At 42.7% G+C, this 21,073-nt stretch overlaps 1 protein-coding gene across 1 annotated transcript in view; it reads left to right on the top strand.

Moving 5' to 3' along the window:
- The window catches only part of ik (IK cytokine), a 42,600-nt gene extending 23,032 nt beyond the window's left edge, over positions 1 to 19,568 (top strand). The window contains exons 13-20 of the mRNA XM_080201246.1: positions 2,202 to 2,220; positions 4,030 to 4,108; positions 7,037 to 7,117; positions 7,841 to 7,898; positions 9,305 to 9,393; positions 13,497 to 13,605; positions 16,915 to 16,949; positions 19,136 to 19,568. Coding sequence (XP_080057372.1) covers positions 2,202 to 2,220; positions 4,030 to 4,108; positions 7,037 to 7,117; positions 7,841 to 7,898; positions 9,305 to 9,393; positions 13,497 to 13,605; positions 16,915 to 16,949; positions 19,136 to 19,163 — 498 coding nt within the window. The 3' untranslated portion in view covers positions 19,164 to 19,568. The remainder of the gene's footprint in view (positions 1 to 2,201; positions 2,221 to 4,029; positions 4,109 to 7,036; positions 7,118 to 7,840; positions 7,899 to 9,304; positions 9,394 to 13,496; positions 13,606 to 16,914; positions 16,950 to 19,135) is intronic.
- Positions 19,569 to 21,073: the final 1,505 nt, after the last annotated feature.

Here is a 21,073-nt window from a genome sequence, read left to right as displayed (position 1 = left end):
GGTATAGCCGAAGCAGGGAGAACAGGGATTGGGCAACCACAGAAAATTGCAGTAGAGTCTAAATAACAGTGGCAATGGGTAGAGATTGCAGGGTGAAGGCAGGTAGGTAGGAATGAGGCAGTGGACAGATTTGTAAATAAATTGAAAATAAAGATGAATTTGAAAGAAAGAACCTGTGTATATATAGCAACATTCAGAACCTCTTCCTCAAACAACAGTGGATGCTAGTCCAATTGTTAGGCTTAAGTCTACAAGAAACATTTTTCCATTCAGCAGGGATATTGGTGGATATGGACTAGGGCAGTTACATGGGGTTAGGCCACAGATCAATCATAATCTTATTGAATGCGGAATGGGCTTGAGGGGCTGAATGGCCTACTCCTGTTCCTACACCCCTAACCATAGCTCTTAAAGTGCTTTACAATGAATAAAGTACCTCTTCAATTGTAATCTCTATTCTATGCATGAAACATGGCAATCTGTTTCCACACAACAAACTGTCTCAAACAGCAATGGGATAGTCTGCCAATTGTGCCAAGAGAGGAGGCTCTTCTGCAAATTGCGATCTTAATCATCCAGCTGAGATCAGGGAGAGATGGCCTCGATTTAAGGACAGCACTTCTGATCACGCAGAACTCTCCTGGTACCACTATCAGCCTAGAAACTTACAGGATGTGACAGGGTAGATGTGGGTAGGATGTTTCCCCTGGCTGGTGATTCAGAACCAGTGGGTGCAATCTCAGCATAAGGGACAGGCCATTCAGGACTGAGATCACGTATTTCTTCTCTCAGAAGGTGGTGAATCTTTGGAATTTTCTGAAGCAGAGGGGCTGTGCAAGGTCACTGCACATATTCATGGCATCAGTAGAGTTTTGGATACTCATGACATAAGAGATATGAGAACAGCGCAGGAAAGCGATGTTGAGGTAGATGGTCGGTCAGGATTAAGTAAATAGCAAAGCAGGTTTGATGGGTCAGATGGCCTGCTCCTATGTTCCTTCCTTTAGGGCTGAAGTCTCTGAAATTAATGTCTCTGGGTATAAAGAAGCAGAGTTTCCTGTGTTGTGCCAAACTGAAGGCATTAGGAGAGAAACAGATTGAAAGAAATTGACATTCTAATCTGAACTGGATCCAATAAATATGTTTTTGAATCATAGAATTCCTACAGTGCAAAAGGAGGCCATTCAGCCCATCAAGTCTGCACTAACCACAATCCTACCCAGGCCCTATCCTGTCACCCTACGTATTTACCCTGCTAATCCTCTGACACTAGGGTCAATTTAGCATGGCCAATGATCCGAACCTTTACAGCTTTGGACTGTGGGAGGAAACCTGAGCTGCCAGAGGAAACCATAGGAAGTATGTGCAAACGCCACATAGAGAGTGACCCGAGGCCGGAATCGAACCCGGGTCCCTGGCGTTGTGAGGCAGCAGTGCTAACTGTGCCACCGTGCCGGTTTGCTATTGCTACTTCTGAAAAAAATGTCTGCATTGGGCTTACGTGAAGACCACAGTAAATGTATGGGTCCTGACATTGACATGACATTTCTGTTAGAGTATTTTCCCAAGTGTGGGTTCCTCATTTAATGTTTGCAGTCCATCAAGATACATCGAAATACAAGACCTAATTTGATGCCACTGCTATTTAGATCAGTATCTGTCCAGACATAGCAGGTTTTTAATTATAATCTTTTAATACTTTTCAGGGTCTTTGCTAACAAAAAATTTCAAAAATTGACTAATTTCAAAATATTTTGAGATTGCTTAAAGAAAAAGAAAGCTGCAAAATAAAGATTGAAAGGGGCAAAGGTGATTTAATCTGTGATGCAGATTGTCTGTTTGACTCAATGTTTAAAAAGTTTGAACAAAATTGTGCCCTTCTAGTTTTATACTGTCACCGGAAGGTATACTTTGAACCACTGCTGTGATTTTCAGGTTGCTTCATTCCATTGTTAATGAAAGCCTGCTTGCGACGCTAATAAATTATAAATGTGTTGTTTTTCCTTCAAAGTGTCAAGCACTTGGGAATAACAGAGCGAGAGCTTCTTACAAAATGATGCCTTTTCACTGTGTGTAGTTTAAATTGTGTTTTTTTTTTAATCTGCAATTGTAGTTTGTTAGTTAGCATGCATGCAGTATGTCAGTAGTTATTATGAGTGTGACAATACTAACTTGTTTCCACTTTTCTTTTCTTTAAATAGCCAGCAGAATTGGAGGCTGGTGAGTAGTGTTTTTTTTAGGGGGAGGTTGAATTATCATTTCTGGCGTCTCTGGTTAATTCATAGATCAAGTAGAGTTCTGGGTCCTAGCTTGACAGTTCTCTCTGAATATTTTTCTCTCCTTCTTTCCCCTTATTGTTTTGCCCTGTCGCACCATTTCCATCATAGAATCGTAGTTTAGCATCTTAGAATGGTGTACCACAGCAAGAGGCAATAGTAAAGAGAACAAAGAAAATTACAGCACGGGAACAGGTCCTTCGGGCCTCCCAGCTTGCACCAACCACGCTGCCTGACTGAACTCAAACCCCATACCCTTTTAGGGACAAAATCCCTTATACCCACCCTATGGCAAGCAACAGTGGTTGAACACTTAATGTTTCAGTTTTATTGCAAATCACATTCACTGTGGATGTATTTTTTTCACAATGTAAGTTAGCAAGATAATTATCTAATTTGTTTAATATTTTGTAAAATTGCCCCAGCAGCAGAGTTTTTTTAGCATTTGATACTACACACAGGATTCTTTTCATCTACCTTTGGGTTCACACCCAACTGCGCCTGATCATGGAATGAATGTCTCCTCTGTGTGCTCACTGTAACATTCTTTGCAACATGAATTTTAGCAAGTTTGATCCAGGTCACTGTGGCCTTGTATGCACAGCAGCAAATTGTTCAGCAGGAGTGAGAGTGTAATGGTGATGTCACTGGGCACACATCTTGAATCCCGCATTAATTGGAGAACAGTTGGACGGTGTGGTAGCACAATGGTTAGCACTGCTGCTTCACAGCTGCAGAAACATAAGAACATAAGAAATAGGAGCAGGAGTAGGCCATCTAGCCCTTCGAGCCTGCCCCGCCATTCAATAAGATCGTGGCTGATCTGAAGTGGATCAGTTCCACTTTCCCGCTTTCTCCCCATAACCCTTAATTCCCCTGTCTATTAGAAACCTGGGTTCGATTCCCGGCTTCGCTGTCTGTGTGGAGATTGCATATTCTCCTTGTGTCTGTGTGGGTTTCCTCTGGGTGCTCCAGTTTTCTCCCACAGTCCAAAGATGTGTGGGTTAGGTTGATTGGCTAAGCTAAAATTGCTCCTTAGTGCCCTGAGATGCATAAATTAGAGGGATTAGTGGGTAAATAGGAATATGGGGGTAGGGCCTGAGTGGGATTGTGGTTGGTTGCAGACTCGATGGGCCAAATGGCCTCCTTCTGCACTGTGGGGTTTCTATGATTTTTGTGAATGTGAGCTCAATTCCTTCCCCACTACAGTAGGTGGAGAATTTGAATTGCTTTTTTTCAAATTTCTTGTCTTGGTAGAAGTTATCATGAAGCTGACAGTTGTAGAAATCCAGCTGGTTTAGGGAAAGAAAGCTCATCTCCTTACCCTGTTCTAGTTTGTATGTGACCTCTGTCCCACTCTAACGTGCTTCATTCTTAATTAACCCTTGAAGTGACATCTCAGTTGAAAAAAGTCCATCACTGGGCAATGAAAGATGGGTCATTAAGTGCTAGTCTTGTCAGTGTGTGTTGAGAATGAATAAATATGTTGGTTGCTCAGAGAGAGACACTGGAAAAGTGTCTTCTTAGAGTAATAGGGCCTACTACTGGTGATCGGGAGGCAGGCACCCTCCAACTTGGGGATTGCGACATATTGTGGGGTCAGTGTAAAAGCGATTACTCCTTATCTAACCCTGTTATATCTTGATGCCAATGGAGACTATCTGAAAATTGAAACATGTTCCATTTCCAGCGCTGATTCCTATGCCCTAATGTATTATGACTTGACTAATGAGTTTTTTTTTGTTTCACACAGGTCCTGGCTCAGCAAAGGATCTGATTAAATCAATCAATGAGAAGTTTGCAGGAGCTGGAGGATGGCAGGGCGCTGAATCATATCTTTTCTGTGCAACAGGAGCCCATGTTTACACAGCTTGAAATTAAATAACGTTGAGGAAAACCTGCTTGAGGGATAGGTATTGGCCAGGACTCTGAGGAAATGTCCCCTATTCGCTGACACATTTGTGTCATCGGGGATCTTTAACCAGAAAGAGGGTATAGAGGCCACAGTTCTAATAGCCCATTTGAAAAATAGCACTTCCACCAGCCCAGTGCTTTCTCAGTACTGCACTGGGAGTCTGTCAACCTGGCTTATATACTCCAAGTCTCGAGTGAGCCAAAAAATACAAGAATATGTTTACTAATTTCAAATTCCTCTGCGTTAATTTAGCAACAGTTTTGTCAGAATAACTCTCAATGTGTTTAGCAAGGTGACCACAAAATCATTATCGATTGTAATTAAAAATCCATCTAGTTCACTAATGTCCTTTTAGGAAAGAAAATCTGCCATCTTTACCTGGTCTGGCCCATATGTGACTCCAGACCCACAACTATGCGGTTGACTCTCAACTGTCCTCTGCAGCAGCCGAGCAAGTCGGTCTGTCCTGGGGCAATTAGAGATGGGCAATAAATGCTGGCCCAGCCAGTGATGCCCACATCACATGAAAAACTAAATAAATGCACAATATCGGACAGGTGACTTTCAGGAGAGTGTGTTTAGTGATTGTAAGGTAATGTTCTGTGGTTGCTGTGTTTAAGTTTGTACGATCAGTGTTCACCTAACACGTCACAGGACTTGCAGGCAGCTTGGTATTTACCCAGTCACTGGCATTGACTAAGAAAGAACGTAAGAAATAGGAGCAGGAGTAGGCCATCTAGCCCTTCGAGCCTGCCCCACCATTCAATAAGATCATGGCTGATCTGAAGTGGATCAGTTCCACTTTCCCGCTTTCAATCCATAACCCTTAATTCCCCTGTCTATCAGAAATCTATCTACCCGTGACTTAAAATATATTTAGCGAGGTAGCCTCCACCACTTCAACGGGCAGAGAATTCCAGAGATTCACCACTCTTTGAGTGAAGAAGTTCCTCCACAACTCTGATCTAAACTGCCCCCCCCCCCCTTATCTTGAGGCTGTGTCCTCTAGTCCTGCTATCCTTTCTAAGGGGGAAGAATCTCTCTACCCCCAAATGTTGCCCATTGATCCCTCTGTCATTTCATATCTGTGTTTATCTTTTTTTGCCTCACTTTTTAAGACCCATCCAGACCAAGTGTTTTCTATTTTCAAAGGTCAAATTTTGCTAATACTGGAAATCTGAAATGTGAGTAGAAAATGCTGGAAATACTCAACAGGTCAGGTCAAGAGAAAGGAGCAGAGTTAACATTTCAGGCTGGTGACCCTCACAACTGAGCAGTGTTGCAGATGTAACAGGTTTTAAGCAAGTAGGGGAGGCAAGGTAGGACAAAAGGGAGAAGGTGTGTGATAGGATTGAGGGCAGGGGAGATCAAATGGACAGCAGAATCTCTGCCAGCACCTGGGAATTGTTGAAAACATTGAATCCAGAAGGGTGTAAAGTTCTTAATTTAAAGATGGAATTTGACTTATTATTGTCACACACATTAACATAGAATGAAAATTATTATTTCTTGCGCACTATACAGACAAAAGTTACCGTTCATAGAGAAGGAAACGAGAGAGTGCAGAATGTAGTGTTACAGTCATAGCTCGGGTGTAGGGAAAGATCAACTTAATGCTAGGTAGGTCTGTTCAAAAGTCTGACAGCAGCAGGGAAGAAGCTGTTCTTGAGTCGGTTGGTACTTAACCTCAGACTTTAGTATCTTTTTCCTGACGGAAGAAAGTGGAAGAGAGTATGTCCGGAGTGTGTGGGGTCCTTAATTATGTTGGCTGTTTTGCCGAGGCAACAGGAAATATAGACATAGTCAATGGATGGGAGGATAGTTTGTATGATGGATTGGGCTATATTCATGACCTTTTGTAGTTCCTTGCGGTCTTGGGCTGAGCAGGAGCCATACTAAGCTGTGATACAACCAGAAAGAATGCTTTTTTTATGGTGCATCTGTAAAAGTTGGTGAGAGTCGTAGCTGATACGCCAAATTTCTTTAGTCTTCTGAGAAAGTTGAGCTTCACAGGAACAGTGAGGCTGAGGACAGTGGGATTGGGATGGAGACTTAAAATGACCAATGACTGGAAGCTTAGGGTCAAGCCCAGCATCTGAATAGAGGTGACCAGCTAAATGGTTTTCCAATCTCCTCCGTGTAGAGAAGACCACATTACGCATAGCAAATACAGTATACAAAGAGGGCCAAATCTTTGCACTTTCACCCTGATGCAGTGTTTGGTATTTTCACTCTCAACTGTTTCTGCATCTTCCCCAAGCTGCTGAACTGTAGAAACTCAATGTGAGGAGAAGAACACCAGACAGTGTGCATAACTTATTCTGTACCTTGTGCACTGGGCATCAAGACACTGATCTTAACACAGGAAAAATCAACATATGGAATGAATTTCTGGATAGTGTAACTGGAAACAGAAAGTGATTTAAGAAGCAGTTACATAGAAAATAGAAGCAGGAGTAATAGACCATTCGGCCGTTCGAGCCTGCTCCACTATTCATTTTGATGATGGCTGATCATCAAATTCAGTGTTTGATCCCTTTAAGTAAATGTTATGGTTTGAATAGAGATGGCTAGTGATTTTTTCTGAATGAAAAAAGCTGGAATGTGCTGAATGGCCTCTCTCGTTTCCATCTTGATTGGACTATGGGCAAGCGGTGACTTCCAACTTATTAATATCCAAAGAAATAGATTGGTGAAATCATGGAGCATTAAAGTGGTTTTTCTTCTAAATTTTTATTTAAGATAAATTATGCTGTGCCTAAGATAAATGATGTAGCCCTTTCCCTGTAGAGTTGCACTTAGGAGTACAAGTGGCAGTATCAATGTTTCCTTAACTGAGTTTCAAGGCAAAGAGACAAGAGGAGAAGAAACGTCTTGGAGACTTCTTTGGAACATCTGACAGCTATGCAGAGTGTTACCCAGCCACGTAAGTGTTAGAAATCCCTGGCCTAAAACTATAGACCAGTGATGCTCCAAATTCTGGAGTAAACTTCATGTGCAACACCAAATAACAGTGCATCAATAGTTTTAATAGAAAGAGCAAGATGTTTCTGATGGTAGGTGGGTTGGTAATCAAATATCCCATTGTTAAGATTATCAAAAGATGAACCAGAAGGGAGAACATGAAATGTTTTTACATTGAGGCTTGTTGTCTTCTGGAATGTACTACCTGAAAGATGGCAGACATAGATTCAGTAATAAACTTCAAAAGGAAATTAATCAAATACTGACAGGGAAGATTGCAAGGCTTTGGGCAAAGAGCGGGGGTAGTGAGATAAACTAGACAACTCTTTCAAAAAGCCAGTACAGACATTGATGGCCAGACCCGCCCCGTTCCTTAATTATGAAATCTGATGAGTGCAAACCGGCCTCATAAATCAAAAATGGGATAAATTTATCAAATGATGTGCAGTGCATGCAATGTCACCTGTATTGTGTTGAACACCCCCTCACTGGACCATGCAACACCAGGTTAAAGTCCAACAGGTTTATTTGAAATCACAAGCTTTCGGAGTGCTGCTCCTTCATCAGGTGTTATGAGACTTCTTACTATGCCCACTCCAATCCAACACTGGCATCTTGACATCATCACTGGACCATGCAGTTGAATCACTTGTATTATTAACGTCAGTATTTTCTCATGTCACAGGCTGGATGATATGGCTGTTGACAGTGATGAAGAGGTGGATTACAGTAAAATGGATCAGGTGAGAAATGGCAACTGAAGTCCGAGCGCCAAATGGTGCTGTATTCCAGGGATTAACAGGTTTCTGCAGTAACATTACACAGTCAGATGAGTTTCCATTGTGAGAACTGTAAATGTAACTAATCTTTGCAGCAATAACTGATTTCATCTATGTAATGTTTTTAATATGGCAAATGCCTCAAACTGCTTTACAGAAGCAAATATCAAGAATCACTTATACAATCACAGAGCAGTAACTAAGCAGGTCTTTAAAACCCACCACTTTGACCTTGTCCTAATATCTCCATATGTGGCTCAGTGTCTGGTTACATTCCTGTAAAGCACTTTGAGATGTTTAACTACTTTAAAATGCTATTTAAATATTATTTACTTGCGTAGAATTCCTTTATGTTTTATTGGTGTGTTAACCTGTTTAATGCTCAGTTATATGTATATTTTCAGCAGGTTGGCTCATTCAGTACAGAATTAATTGTAACCTTCCCCACAGATAAGTGGCAGATGGAATTTAACCCTGAAAAGTGTGAGGTGTTGCACTTGGAAGGAGTAATTTGACAAGAAAATATTCAATGAATCGTAGGATACTAGGAGGTTCTGTGGAACAAAGGGACCTTCGCTTGCCACAGGTCTCCTAAAAGCAGAAGGGCATGTTAGTAGGGTGGTGAAAAGGGCACATGGACACTTGATTATATCAGTCGAGGCATAGATTACAAAAGCAGGGAAGACATGTTGGAGTTGTATAGAACTTTGGTGAGGCCACAGTAGAGTACTATGTGCAGTTCTGGTCGCCACATTATCAGAAGAATGTGATTGTACTGGAGGGGACGCAGAGGAGATTCACCAGGATGCTGCCTAGGATGGAGCATTTAAATTATGAAGACAGGTTGGATAGGCTTGGGTTGTTTTCATTGGAGCAGAGAAGACTGAAGACTGACCTGATCAAGGTGTACAAGATTATGAGACATGGGCAGAGTTGTCAAGGAGCAGCTGTTCCCCTTAGTTAAAGGGTCAGTTACGAGGGAACATAGGTTTAAGCTGAGAGGCAAGAGGTTTATGGTGAATATGAGGAACAGCTTTATTAACCAGAAGGTAGTGACGGTCTGGAATGTGCTGCCTAAGAGGGTGGTGGAGACGGGTCGCCTCACATCCTTTAAAAAGTACTCGATGAGCATTTGGCACGTTGTAACATTCAGGGCTATCAGCCATGTTCTGGCAGATGGAAGTTGGTAGGAGTTCAGATGTTTCTAATGTGTCAATACAGACTCCATGGGCTAAAGGACCTCTTCTGTGCTGTATGATTCTATGACTCTGCATACCTTCTGCGCTGGCTAAAGTGCTTGTGGAACAAGCTCTATGGAAATGCCTGAGAAAGCTAAGCAAATTCTTGATTTCTATTCCTTTTTTCTGTAGGGTAATAAGAAAGGGCCCCTTGGGCGCTGGGATTTTGACACACAGGAGGAATACAGTGAATACATGAACAACAAAGAGGCATTACCAAAGTAAGTACACAGTGCTTTCAGAAGATTCATTATCTTACTGATTGCTGCAGGAAGGTTGCCATCAGTTATGAAGCAATCCTAAATATTACTAAGTTGAACATAGTAACTGTAGAGTGTCAAAACATCAAGTCATGGGTCTCAGACAGCCCTGAAGTCCATTCCGTTTGAGACCAAATCTCTCATTTCTTGTTATGCTCTGCTCAAACCTGGACAACATTCAAGTTGCACTGATAAGTGGCCAGTAACATTGGTGCCATGTGTGGGCCAGGCATTGACCATCTCCGATGAGGGAGAATCTAATCACTTTCTCCAGATATTCCATGACCATCATTGAATCCTGCACCATCAACATTCCGGGGAAACTGAACTGGGCCAGCTACACAAATGCCATGGCTACAAAGGGTCAGAGACTGGGAATCCTGCAGTGAATGTCTCACCTGCCTCCTCGGAGCCTCTCCACAGCATAGAAGGCTCAAGTCCGGAGTGTGATAGAATACTGTCCATATTGCCTGGATGAATGCAGCTGCTCAACATCATCCAAGACAAAAGCCAAATCACCCCAGGCAACACCTTAAGCATTCACTTCCTCTGCCACTTGTGCACCTTGGCTGTAGTGTGTACTATCTGTACAATATACCCCAGCAAACCACCAAGGTTCCTTTGGCAGCACCTCCCAAAACTATGACACTCATCAAATAAAAGTCCAAGGTGGGCAGATGGTTAGGAGCCTAACTTAGATGGAAATCATTCATCCAGTGATGATAAAAGAGAAGGAATCTGCTCTCCTTTCCTGGTCTGTGACTTTACGTTAAATGCCTTCTGCAACAGTCTAGCAAGCTACTCAGTTCAAGGACAGTTAGAGGTAGGCTATAAATGCTAGTCTAGCCAGTGATGCCCATATTCTATGAATAATTAAATATAAACAGCCAGAACATCTGTTTGTGAGCTTTGGTTACGAGTTGAAAATTGGCCAGAACACTGGGGAGAATCTTCCTGTTGTTCTGTCGTAGTGTCTGGGACCTTTTTCTTTTTGCCTGTGTTTTGGCTTAATGTCTCATTCAAAAGGTATCACCCCTGACAGTGCAGCAATCCATGAGTACTGCATTGGAGTGTGTTGCGGGCTTTGATGTCAGCCTAGTTTCTTGCATATCAGTTACTTCATATGTAATTTGTGCATTCTTGAACAGTGTCTCAATATCATGCCAACACTTTCTTGGCTCTTGGATGATCAGGACTAACTCCTTTCTCAGAATTAATTCTAGAATTCTCTCAAAAGTGCTGAATTGGTGAGGAAACTCGTCGAAATCACGACTTTTTTCAGTTCAACTTCAGACCCGAATGTCCACGCTCTGTGCCAAGCAGAAGTCACAGTCGTGAATCTCATTAGAAGCTCGCGAGGTGGGGGGCGGGGTCTATCCACGCCACAGTCTGAAGTTCCAGTCCTGCGCAGTGGCCCCGATCTGTCAGCCTCCCCATTTGCTGGCCAGTCCAGGGCCCTCGCAATGCTGCACTCTTAGTCCGCTGGGCAGTGCCAAGGTGGCCCTTGGGCAGTGATGGGGGCACAGGCTGGCACTGCCAATGTCCTCATGCCCAGGGGGCACCACGCCCCCACCCCACCGCCGTTACCCAACCCTCTAGATGCTAAAATACATTAAAAAAAGATTTAAACTCCTCTCCCTGCCGGTTTCCAGCACGGTCTCGTGTCGAGAACACATACGCGAATCCCGCGAAATAGCTGACACACAATTCTCGCATCCCAATGTGCCGAAAAATGTGAGCGTGGGGATGGGAGAATCGCCCCCACGTTTTCGTTGCCAATTGTATCAGGAATATCTCTTTTAACCCGACGAGAAGTTTTGATCCGAGATCAATCCAACACAGGTTTTTCATAATCACTTCAAATTTCCCAAATTTTAATCTACAACTAAGGCTATCACATTTCACCCTTATTCCACATTCCGCCAGCCAGTGCTTAAAATTTGCACGTTTAATTGCTTCTCGTTAATTTGTCATTATAAACTAATACAGGCATGAGTTTCAGAGCAATTTAAAACCAAATCAACTGTTTGCTGGAATATCCAACTTTTCTACAGACCCCAAACAGAACATAGTGTGCGATATGGAGATAACTGCAGCTCGTAAATTCTAAACCAGTCGCTTTCACTTCCAGCTTCTTAAAGTGACAGAGCAACGCAAGTTATTTTTAAGCTGATTTCCAGTGTCTGATTTACTTCTATATCAATAATTCAAACCTTCAACACAAAGTTCCAAATTTTTAAGACAGTCGAATTTTCCTTTGGACTCATTGGTTATCTTTAAACTTTTATTGATCTTATAACTATGGTGTAGCTTAGTCAAAATTGTCTAAGGACAAGCTGTTTTTCCTCCCCATTTCTTGAGATAATACCTTTTCAGCTTACCACCTTTTTAGTTTCACCAGGGCCCATGGTCTGTTGACCTCTCTGCGCAATCACATTTTATTGCTGCATAAAACTCCCTTTGTCTGGTTTACTCTGGGCTCGGATTTCACTCGTTAAATCAGCTCCTATTGTTAGGTTTACAATAGCTCAGCTCAGAGTGTCAATCAGATGATTCATACTCACCGCTATTCCCAGCTGGCCTGAGCGACATTCCACCCTGTTGCCAAATTGTTGGGCTTTGATATCAGCCTTTTAATTGATCACAACTTTACCGCTCAAGTAACTAAACAAAGTGTCTTAAACAGCTGTTTTATTACAAGCGTTAGCAAGGACACTGGGAAGCTATAATCGCATCCCTGTAACTAGCCAGAATGGCGTGTTCCAAGATGCAAAGGCAATTAAAGTTTTCAAAATCAATTACAAGTAATTAACATAAACCAATCACAATCACTTTGTTATAATATCCAATTAGTGTAACAATGTCATAGTACAGCTTACTTCTGCATCTATGGATTACTCCCATTTCCCACTTACTGATGTCTGATTTATGTGTTTTGCCAGACTAATGGCCTTGGTGTCTGTCTATGAAGGCTCTTACAAGAAAACCTTAGTTTTCAGCCTGAGATTTTTAACCCAAAGAGAGAAAATGCTGGAAAATCTTAGTAGATCTGGCAGTGTCTGTAAGGAGCATGGACAGAGTGGATAGTCAGAAACTTTTTCCCCAGGGTGGAAGAGTCAGTTACTAGGGGGCATAGATTTAAGGTGTAAGGGCCAAGGTTTAAACGAGGCAAGTTTTTTTTACACAGAGGCCGATGGGTGCTGGAACTCTGTTCCGGGGGAGGTAGCAGAAGCAGATACGATAGTGACTTTTAAGGAGTGTCTCGACAAATACATGATTAGGATGGGAATAAAGGGTAGGGAACTTTAGCTCAGTCGGCTGCATGGTCGGTGCAGGATTGGAGGGCCGAAGGGCCTGTTCCTGCGCTGTAATTTTCCTTGTTCTTTGAGAGAAAAGAGCTGATGTTTTGAGTCCAGGTGACCCTTTGTCAAAACAGATGCTGCCAGACCTGCTGAGAGTTTCTAGCATTTTCTCTTTTGATTTCAGATTCCAGCATCCTCAGTAATTTGCTTTTTTTCCAATGTGAGATTTTCAAACTTGTGTGACTTATTAACCCTTTCAGAGCGTCAGTCTGGATTTTGTGCTCCAGTATTTGGAGTAAGAATTAAACCCACAACATTCTAGCTGAGCTAAGAATGTTACCAACTGAATGTCTGGTATCAAGTCAGTCCTACATGTTAGTACTCCTCTTATTCATTTATAGGATGAGAGCGTTGTTGGCTAGACCAGCATATATTGCCCATTCCTAATGCCCTTGAAGTTGGCTTCTTGAGCCATTGCGGTCCATGTGTTTTGGGAACACCCACCGTGCTGTTAGGAAGGGAGTTACAGAATTTTGACTCGGCAACAGTGAAGGAACAGCGATTTTATTATAAAGTCAGGATGGTGAGTGGCTTGGGTGGGAAACTTGTAGATGGTGATGTCCTCTTGAATTTACAGCCTTGTCCTTGTAGATGATAGAGGTTGAGGTGTTGGAAAGTGCTATCGAAGCAGCCTTGATAAGTTGCTATCAGCGTTATCTGTCCTTAATGAAAATAAATTTCTCTCTCGTTCTCTTTCTCCAGAGCTGCTTTCCAGTATGGCATCAAAATGTCGGAGGGACGCAAAACTCGACGTTTCAAAGAAACGAATGAAAAGGCGGAACTGGATCGTCAGTGGAAGAAGATCAGTGCGGTATGTACTATCCTCAGTCTTTCCCGCACACAAAGCTGGAACCCTGGGATCAGCTAAAAATGAGCAGAAATCACTTACTCTGCTTTTCTGTTTAGAATTGCTTCACAGTTGGCTTGGAGATGTTACTAAAATGAACAGTGCAATTTTAGTAAAATATTTTATGCAAAGATCAGTAATTTAATACACAGGGAGGGCTAGAAAGTGAAATGTGTCAAAGAACTGTCTATTATTGCAATACTGATACGGATCTGGTTTCTGTATTGACCAGTTTAGTTTATTGATTCAAGGGATCTGGGCATCACTGGCTGGCCATCAGTTATTATCCATCCCTAGTTGCCTTTGAGAAGATAGTGGTGAGCCACCTTCTTGAACCACCACAGTCCCTGTGGTATAGATACACCCACAGTGTTGTTAGGGAGTGAATTTCAGGATTTTGATCTAATGACAGTGAAGGAACAGCAATATATTTCCGAGTCAGGATGGTGAGTGGCTAGGAGGGGAATTTCCAGATGGTGATGTCTCCAGGTATCTGCTGCTCTTGTCCTTCTAGATAGTAGTAGTCATGTGTTTGGGAAGTGTTGTCTAAGGAGGCTAGATGAGTTCCTACAGTGAATCTTCAAAATGGTACACGACGCTGCCATTGTCATTGGAGGTGAAGGGAATGAATGTTTGTGAATGGGGTGCAAAATCAAGCTGGCTGCATTGCCCTGAATGGTACTGAGCTTCTTAAGAAGTGTTATTGGAGCTGTACTCCAACTACTGCTTCACACCGCCAGGGGCCTGAGTTCAGTTCCAGCCTTGGGCAACGGTGTGGAATTTGCACGTTCTTCCTGTGTCTGCATGGGTGTCCTCCAGGTGCTGTGGTTTCCTTCCACAGTTCAAAGATGTGCCGATTAGTTGGATTGGCCATGTAAAATTGGCCCTTAGTGTCCAAAGATGTGTGGGTTAGGGGGATTAACAAGATAAATGTGAGGGATAGGGCCTGGATGGGATGTTCTGTTGGAGAGGGTGTGCAGACTTGATGGGCCGTATAGCCTCCTTTTTCACTGTAGGATTTCTATGACCTACTCATCCTGGCAAATGGAGGATATTCCATTACATTCCTGACCTGTTACTTGTGGATGGTGGACAGGCTTTGGGGAGTCGGTTATTATTGGGTTGCCATGTGCCATCCAGTTCATCCAACAGTATACATGTGTGACATCCAAAGTTTGTCGTGATGTAATTAGTGGCTATAACATTAGTGCATATTCGCTGTATTTTGTCAATCCATTTTTGGTTAAATAGAATTAATGAGAAAAACATTAATTCTTTCCTGGCTTTCCTTGTCATTTTGCCCAATATGACTGTTAGTCTACAAATCCGGATAAACTTTAAATAGCCTTCAGGATTAACTCTTGATATTTCATGTATATACCAAACATTCTCTGTCTTTGTGGCTGTGTGTAACTTCAGCCCTAATACATTGTGGGCCACCTTTTGCTTACTTCCCAAGCTTGGCTGCTTCCTGGTGTGCTTTGAAGCAGAACTGAACAGTGTGTTCCAACTGTAACCGGACCAGTGTACAGTACAGCACTGGAGTCTGACTGCATGAGGTCTGCACTCAGCTTCTTCAGCTAGGTTACTGAGCATCCTAAAACCAGAACAAACTGGCTGGAAACCAAAAACAAAATAATCACTTGGAAGTACAGAACTTGAGTATTGTTGAAAAAAGAGACATGTTGTTAAAGCTTTTAGTCTTGCACTCATCAGGACAGATTCACAAGAACACCAATTGTAAACGGAACAGCCATTTATATTGCATGAGAAGAGAGAGTTGATTCATTGGCAAATGGACTCTGATAAAGGCATTGCAATGAAGAATGCAAGAATAGTTAACTACCAAACTTTTGTTAAATTCAAATCAGGCAGATTGGCAATGCCCGGATTAATCAGAGGCAATGGGAATGAACCAGGAAATTGCTTTAGTTTAGTTGAAAAATGTGGGATTCATTGCCGTGCTCCTTCTGTCTGCAAAGGACAGAGCCCTAAGTATGGATATATGTAGTTTCGAACACAAGTGAGCAGTGACTGATGATCTTAAATTGGTTGTTAGTGTAATTCTTACCACAATCAGGATTGTTTAGCAACTGCAATCCAATCTTGCATTCACATCTAATGTTGGACACTGTGTTTTGTAAGCATGAGTTGGTTGGCTGTGGCCAGTACTTTTGCTGGTTGCCAATAGCCGGAGGGGCATACTGTTTGATACAATCCACCAGTCAATGCGACATACAGCTGACATACCTGGCATCACACCAACATTGAGACTCATACACCACATTACTTGTTTGTGTGATTCCAGTTTCCCCAGGCTCTCCACATAACTGAAGTTTCCTATTCCTGGTAGCATTCTAGTAAATGCCTTGGCATCCTTCCTAAAACATAATGTTCAAAATTGGGGCAGTACTCCCAGTGAAACTGATTTTAGCATAACTTCTTACATCCCTCATTCGTGTTATTGTTCTAGTAAATCTTGTAGTTCATGATCACCAGCATCGGACCAGTTCAGCACTGTATTGTTTCGCATTGACAGTATCACACGTGCAAACTCTACAACGAACAAAGAAAATTACAGCACAGGAACAGGCCCTTCGGCCCTCCAAGCCTGACCGACCATGCTGCCCAACTTAACTAAAACTCCCTACCCATATCCCTCTATTCCCATCCTATTCATGTATTTGTCAAGATGCCCCTTAAAAGTCACCACCGTATCCGATTCCACTACCTCCCCTGGCAACAAGCTCCAGGCACCCACTACTCTTTGTGTAAAAGATCTGCCTCGTACATTTCCTTTAAACCTTCCACCCTGGGAAACAGCTTCTGACTAGCCACTCTGTCCATGCCTCTCATAATCTTGTAGACTTCTATCAGGTCGCCCTTCAATCACCCCTAGATAGGGAATATCTTTTCCCAAAGATAAGGGAGTGTAAAATTAGAGGGCATAGTTTTAAGGTGAGGGGGAGAGATACGAAAGTGTCCAGCAGGGCCAAATTTTTCACATAGAGGGTGGTGAGTGTCTGGAACGAGCTGCCAAAGGTAGTAGAGGCGGGTACAATTTTGTTGTTTAAAAAGCATTTAGATAGTTGCATGGTAAGATGGATATAGAGAGATATGGGCCAAACACGGGCAATTGGGACTAGCTTTGGGGTTAAAATAAACGGGTGGCATGGACAAGTTGGGCTGAAGGGCCTGTTTCCATGCTGTAAACCTCTGTGACTCTACAAAAGTAAAATAAAAGCTGCAACTATCTTTTTGTTTCACTTTTAGATCATTGAAAAGAGAAAGAAGTTGGAGGCGGATGGGTAAGTGCTGCTGTCATCCTTAAAATTCTATTTTCCACACTTCATTCCTTTAAGCTGCTGATTCTTGCTCCGTTCTGAATCTTCAGGTGTTGGATTCCCTTTTGTGGTTAGCCCAAGTGGCTGGTTGTGCATGCAAATGTTGATGACTTCTTCACAAAAGGTGGCAATACAGCCTAGCCTGACATCCCACCGTTAATACATACAGCTTGTCAACAGATTGAGCCATACAGGCTTGTGATGGAGGCCATTCAGCCCACTCATGTCTGTGCTGCCTCTTCACCAGAGCGATTGGAAACTAGTTACTCAGCATCCCGCACTGTTGCCACCCCATCCCTGCCCTCATGTAGATTGTCTACTTCAGATAATGAGTCAAACCCCCATTCCAGCAACAGCCACTGGAATCATGGTGAGAGGCAGGAGTTTTGCCTCTATTGCAGTAATTTCAGGGCCTTAATGCTGCCCTGACTGTCCCACCAGAGCCTGAAGATTTATCCTCTGTTCTTTTGTGATCTATATGGCTCCACATGTAATGCTTCCCATCATTTGATTTGATTTATTATTGTCACATGTATTAGTATACAGTGAAAAGTATTGTTTCTTGCGCATCATACAGACAAAGCACACCGTTCATAGAGGAAGAAAGGAGAAGGTGTAGAATGTAATGTTACAGTCATAGCTAGGGTGCAGAGAAAGATCTACATAATGCGAGGTAGGTCCATTCAAAAGTCTGATGGCAGCAGGGAAGAAGATGTCTTGAGTCAGTTGATATGTGATCTCAGACTTTTGTATCTTTTCCCCGGTGGAAGAGAGAATGCCCGGGGTGCAGGGAGTCCTTAATTATGCTGGCAGCTTTGCCAAGGCAGCAGGAAGTGTAGACAGTCGATGGATGGAAGTCTGGTTTGTGTAATGGATTGGGCTACCTTCACAATCTTTTGTAGTTTCCTGAGGTCTTGGGTGGAGCAGCAGCCATACCAAGCTGTGATACAGTAAATCAGTGATCAGTAAAAGCCTTAAAATAAAATTAAATGTGCTTGTCCTTTAAAGACGCTAGTATTGCACCTTTTCCCTGAAGTAGTTTATAAAATCCCTTTCGCAGAATGGAAAATGGTGTGTGCGTTTGTGTAAATTTATTTTAGAATGGCACTTTAATTTACCAAGCATACAACACTGAGGAATCATTAAATGTATGAGTCCACTGGTGGATAGAATTGCATTGATGAATATCTTTTGTGACCTCAGGTCACTGCAGACACAGCCAATGAAGTACTTTTGAAGCTCGTTTATTTTTGTAATGCAGGAAATGCAGCCATCAATTTGCACAGCAAGCTCCCATTAAAAAAATGCAATAATGGTTAGATAGTCTGTTATGGTGTTATTGGCTGAATATTAGCCAGGACACTGGGGAGATGTCCCCTGCTTTTCTTCCATTAGCTCTGTGGGTTCTTATACATCCCTCTGAGAGAACAAACAGGGCCTTTGTCTAGCAGTGATATCTTTGAAATGTTGGCCTAGATTGTTGTGCTTAAGCCATTGGAGTGGGATTTGAACGCATGACTTTAATTCCAAGATGACAGTGAAGAAGAGGCCATTCAGCCCATCATATCTGCCAGCTGAAAATAAGCTGTCCATTTTAATCCCACCTTCCAGCACTTGGCCCATAGCCTTTCAGGTTACAGCACTTCAGGCGCAGATCCAGATCCTTTTTAAAATAAGTTAAGAATTTCAGCCTCAACCATCAATCTGGGCAGCAAGTTCCAGGCACCTACCACCCTCTGGGATATTTTTCCTAATAAATCCTTCTACTAATCACCATAAACCTGTGCCCAACCCACCCTCCCCCCACCCTTTTCATCCATGTGAGCCGCAACTCCCATTATCCAATTCACTTCTATCCGTGCACAGTCAACATCCACAGGTATAAACTTCTCATTTATTTGTTGTGTCAACCATCAAATGTTCTGATTATCTAAAACTTTGATTTGTTCAAAGTTTTAATTTAGATATTTAAATTTAATTGTCTATTTTTATGAGTTAATTCATCCCTTGTTTTAAACCCCTGCTCCTGATGCGTGTTTTTGTTACAAGTCTGCGTATCCCCATGAGGTCTCGAAGCGTGTTATATTTTTAATGATTTTGCAGTTGCTGAGTTATGGAGGATTAATCCTGCTATCTGTTTTGTCTGACAGCGTTGAGGTGAAGAGGCCCAAGTACTAAAGCTGGAGTGGTGTTTCCATTCCTACATTCCATGATTTTGATCTCTCGACGGCAGTGATTTATGTGTGACCTGCGGAAACGCTTGTTTGATGCCTTCGCCTGCTACAGCAGTGAGAGAGCAACAATAGTCATCCCGACTTCAGACGATTAAAAAGCCTTCACAAAGGCTAATCAGCCCATCCCTATTAAATATGCAGCAGCGAGAGATTTGCAAAGACTTTCATTTTGAAACAGCTGAATTTTTCTGAGGCTTGAGATAAATCCGTTTGGATGGGGAAATTTTTAATAGCGGCTTGTAACAGCAATCTGTGTAATGTCTGGGTAGAGTTTCAGCTCTTTACTTCTCATCTGTTCTCTGTGTGTAGAAAACTTTGACAGATTAAATCTCTCGAGATATTCAATGGATTGAAACATGTGTCTTGTGTAGTTTGTTGTCGGTCGGTGTTGCAAGGATCCATGGGTTTCGCTTATTAGCCGGAGGTTCAATTCACAGCATTTAAAGCACAGAGCGACAGCACTGACTCCTGGACTCCAATGATGTTGAAAGCACTGGTATAGGTTGGAGAAGAAATGCAGAAAAGAAATCAGAAATGCCAAGGGCAACACAGTGGTCAGTACTGCTGCCTCAGTGCCAGGGTTTGGGTTTGATTCCCAGCTCGGGTCACTGTGTGTGTGGAGTCTGCACGTTCTCTCCGCATCTGCATGGGGGTTACTCCAGATGCTTCGGTTTCCTCCTATAATCCAAAAGACATGCTGGTTAGGTGCATTGGCCATGCTAAATTCTCCCTCAGGCGCCAGAGTGTGGAAACATTATTGCAGTTTTAATGTAAGCCTACTTGTGACACTGATGATTAAACTTTAAAAACAAGGTATCATCGGCACAGAACAGACAGCTTAATCTTTTGGCCATGAGTGGTTCTAATGAATTCACCAAAAATGCAAATCTTCTAATCTATTTCTAGATGGTCATGTGATTGCTGTATATTCCCTGCGTTTTAACTTTTAAACTGTAGATTTCCATGTTCATTTTGTTTTCCAAGAGGTGCGTCTTGCAGCACAGGAAACCGTTCAGCCCATCTTGCCTATGCCAGCCCTTTGAAGGAGTTATCCAATTAGCCCCACCCATTCTGTTCTTTCCCCATGGCTCTTTCTGAGCATATCACACCGCTGGGTTCTGAAGCAGCTGATTCCTTACATTCTTCCAATCAAATTGAGGGCTGTTACAGCTGGTATTTGTGTTCCCATTTCAGGTATAGTGTCAGCAATGAACATTGAGGCAGTAGTACTAACCACTGTGCCACCTTGGGCAGCACAGTGGTTGGCACTGCTGCCTCACAGCACCAGGGACCCGAGTTCAATTCCCAGCTTGGGCCACTGTCTGTGTGGAGTTTGCACATTCACCCTGTATGTGAGTGGATTTCTTGTGGGTACTCTGGTTTCCTCCCACAGTCCAAAGATGTGCGGGTTAAGTGGATTGTCCATGCTACATTGCCCCTTGCTGTCAGAGGGACTAGCTAGGATAATTGCATGAGTTCATGGGGGTAGGGCTTGGGTGGGATTGCAGTCGGTGCAGACTCAATGGGCCAAATGGCCTCCTTCTGCACTGTATGATTCTATAATCCAAACGCAAAGCAAAGTTCAACAATGTGCTCCAAACCACCCTCAAACTTCACTGTAACAGTGGGACTCTTTTTTGTTTATGTTCCATACCAGCTCATCCTGAAATTTCTCTTGTGTGATCGGTGCAGATTATCGGCTTTGAGTTTCACCGTAGACTGATACCCATTAGTCTCTATAGCCAATTTACATTTTAATAACTGAATGCTTACCTGTAACCTTGGGAATGTAAGGGAGGGGTAGCTCCTGTCACAGGTGGGTTCACTGCACAGTTTGGAGTCGCTCATTCTTAA

Source organism: Carcharhinus amblyrhynchos, chromosome 13 (assembly GCF_965287045.1).
Source record: "Carcharhinus amblyrhynchos chromosome 13, sCarAmb.v2.hapA, whole genome shotgun sequence".
Classification (NCBI taxonomy): domain Eukaryota; kingdom Metazoa; phylum Chordata; class Chondrichthyes; order Carcharhiniformes; family Carcharhinidae; genus Carcharhinus; species Carcharhinus amblyrhynchos.
This window is presented reverse-complemented; position numbering and strand designations above follow the sequence as displayed.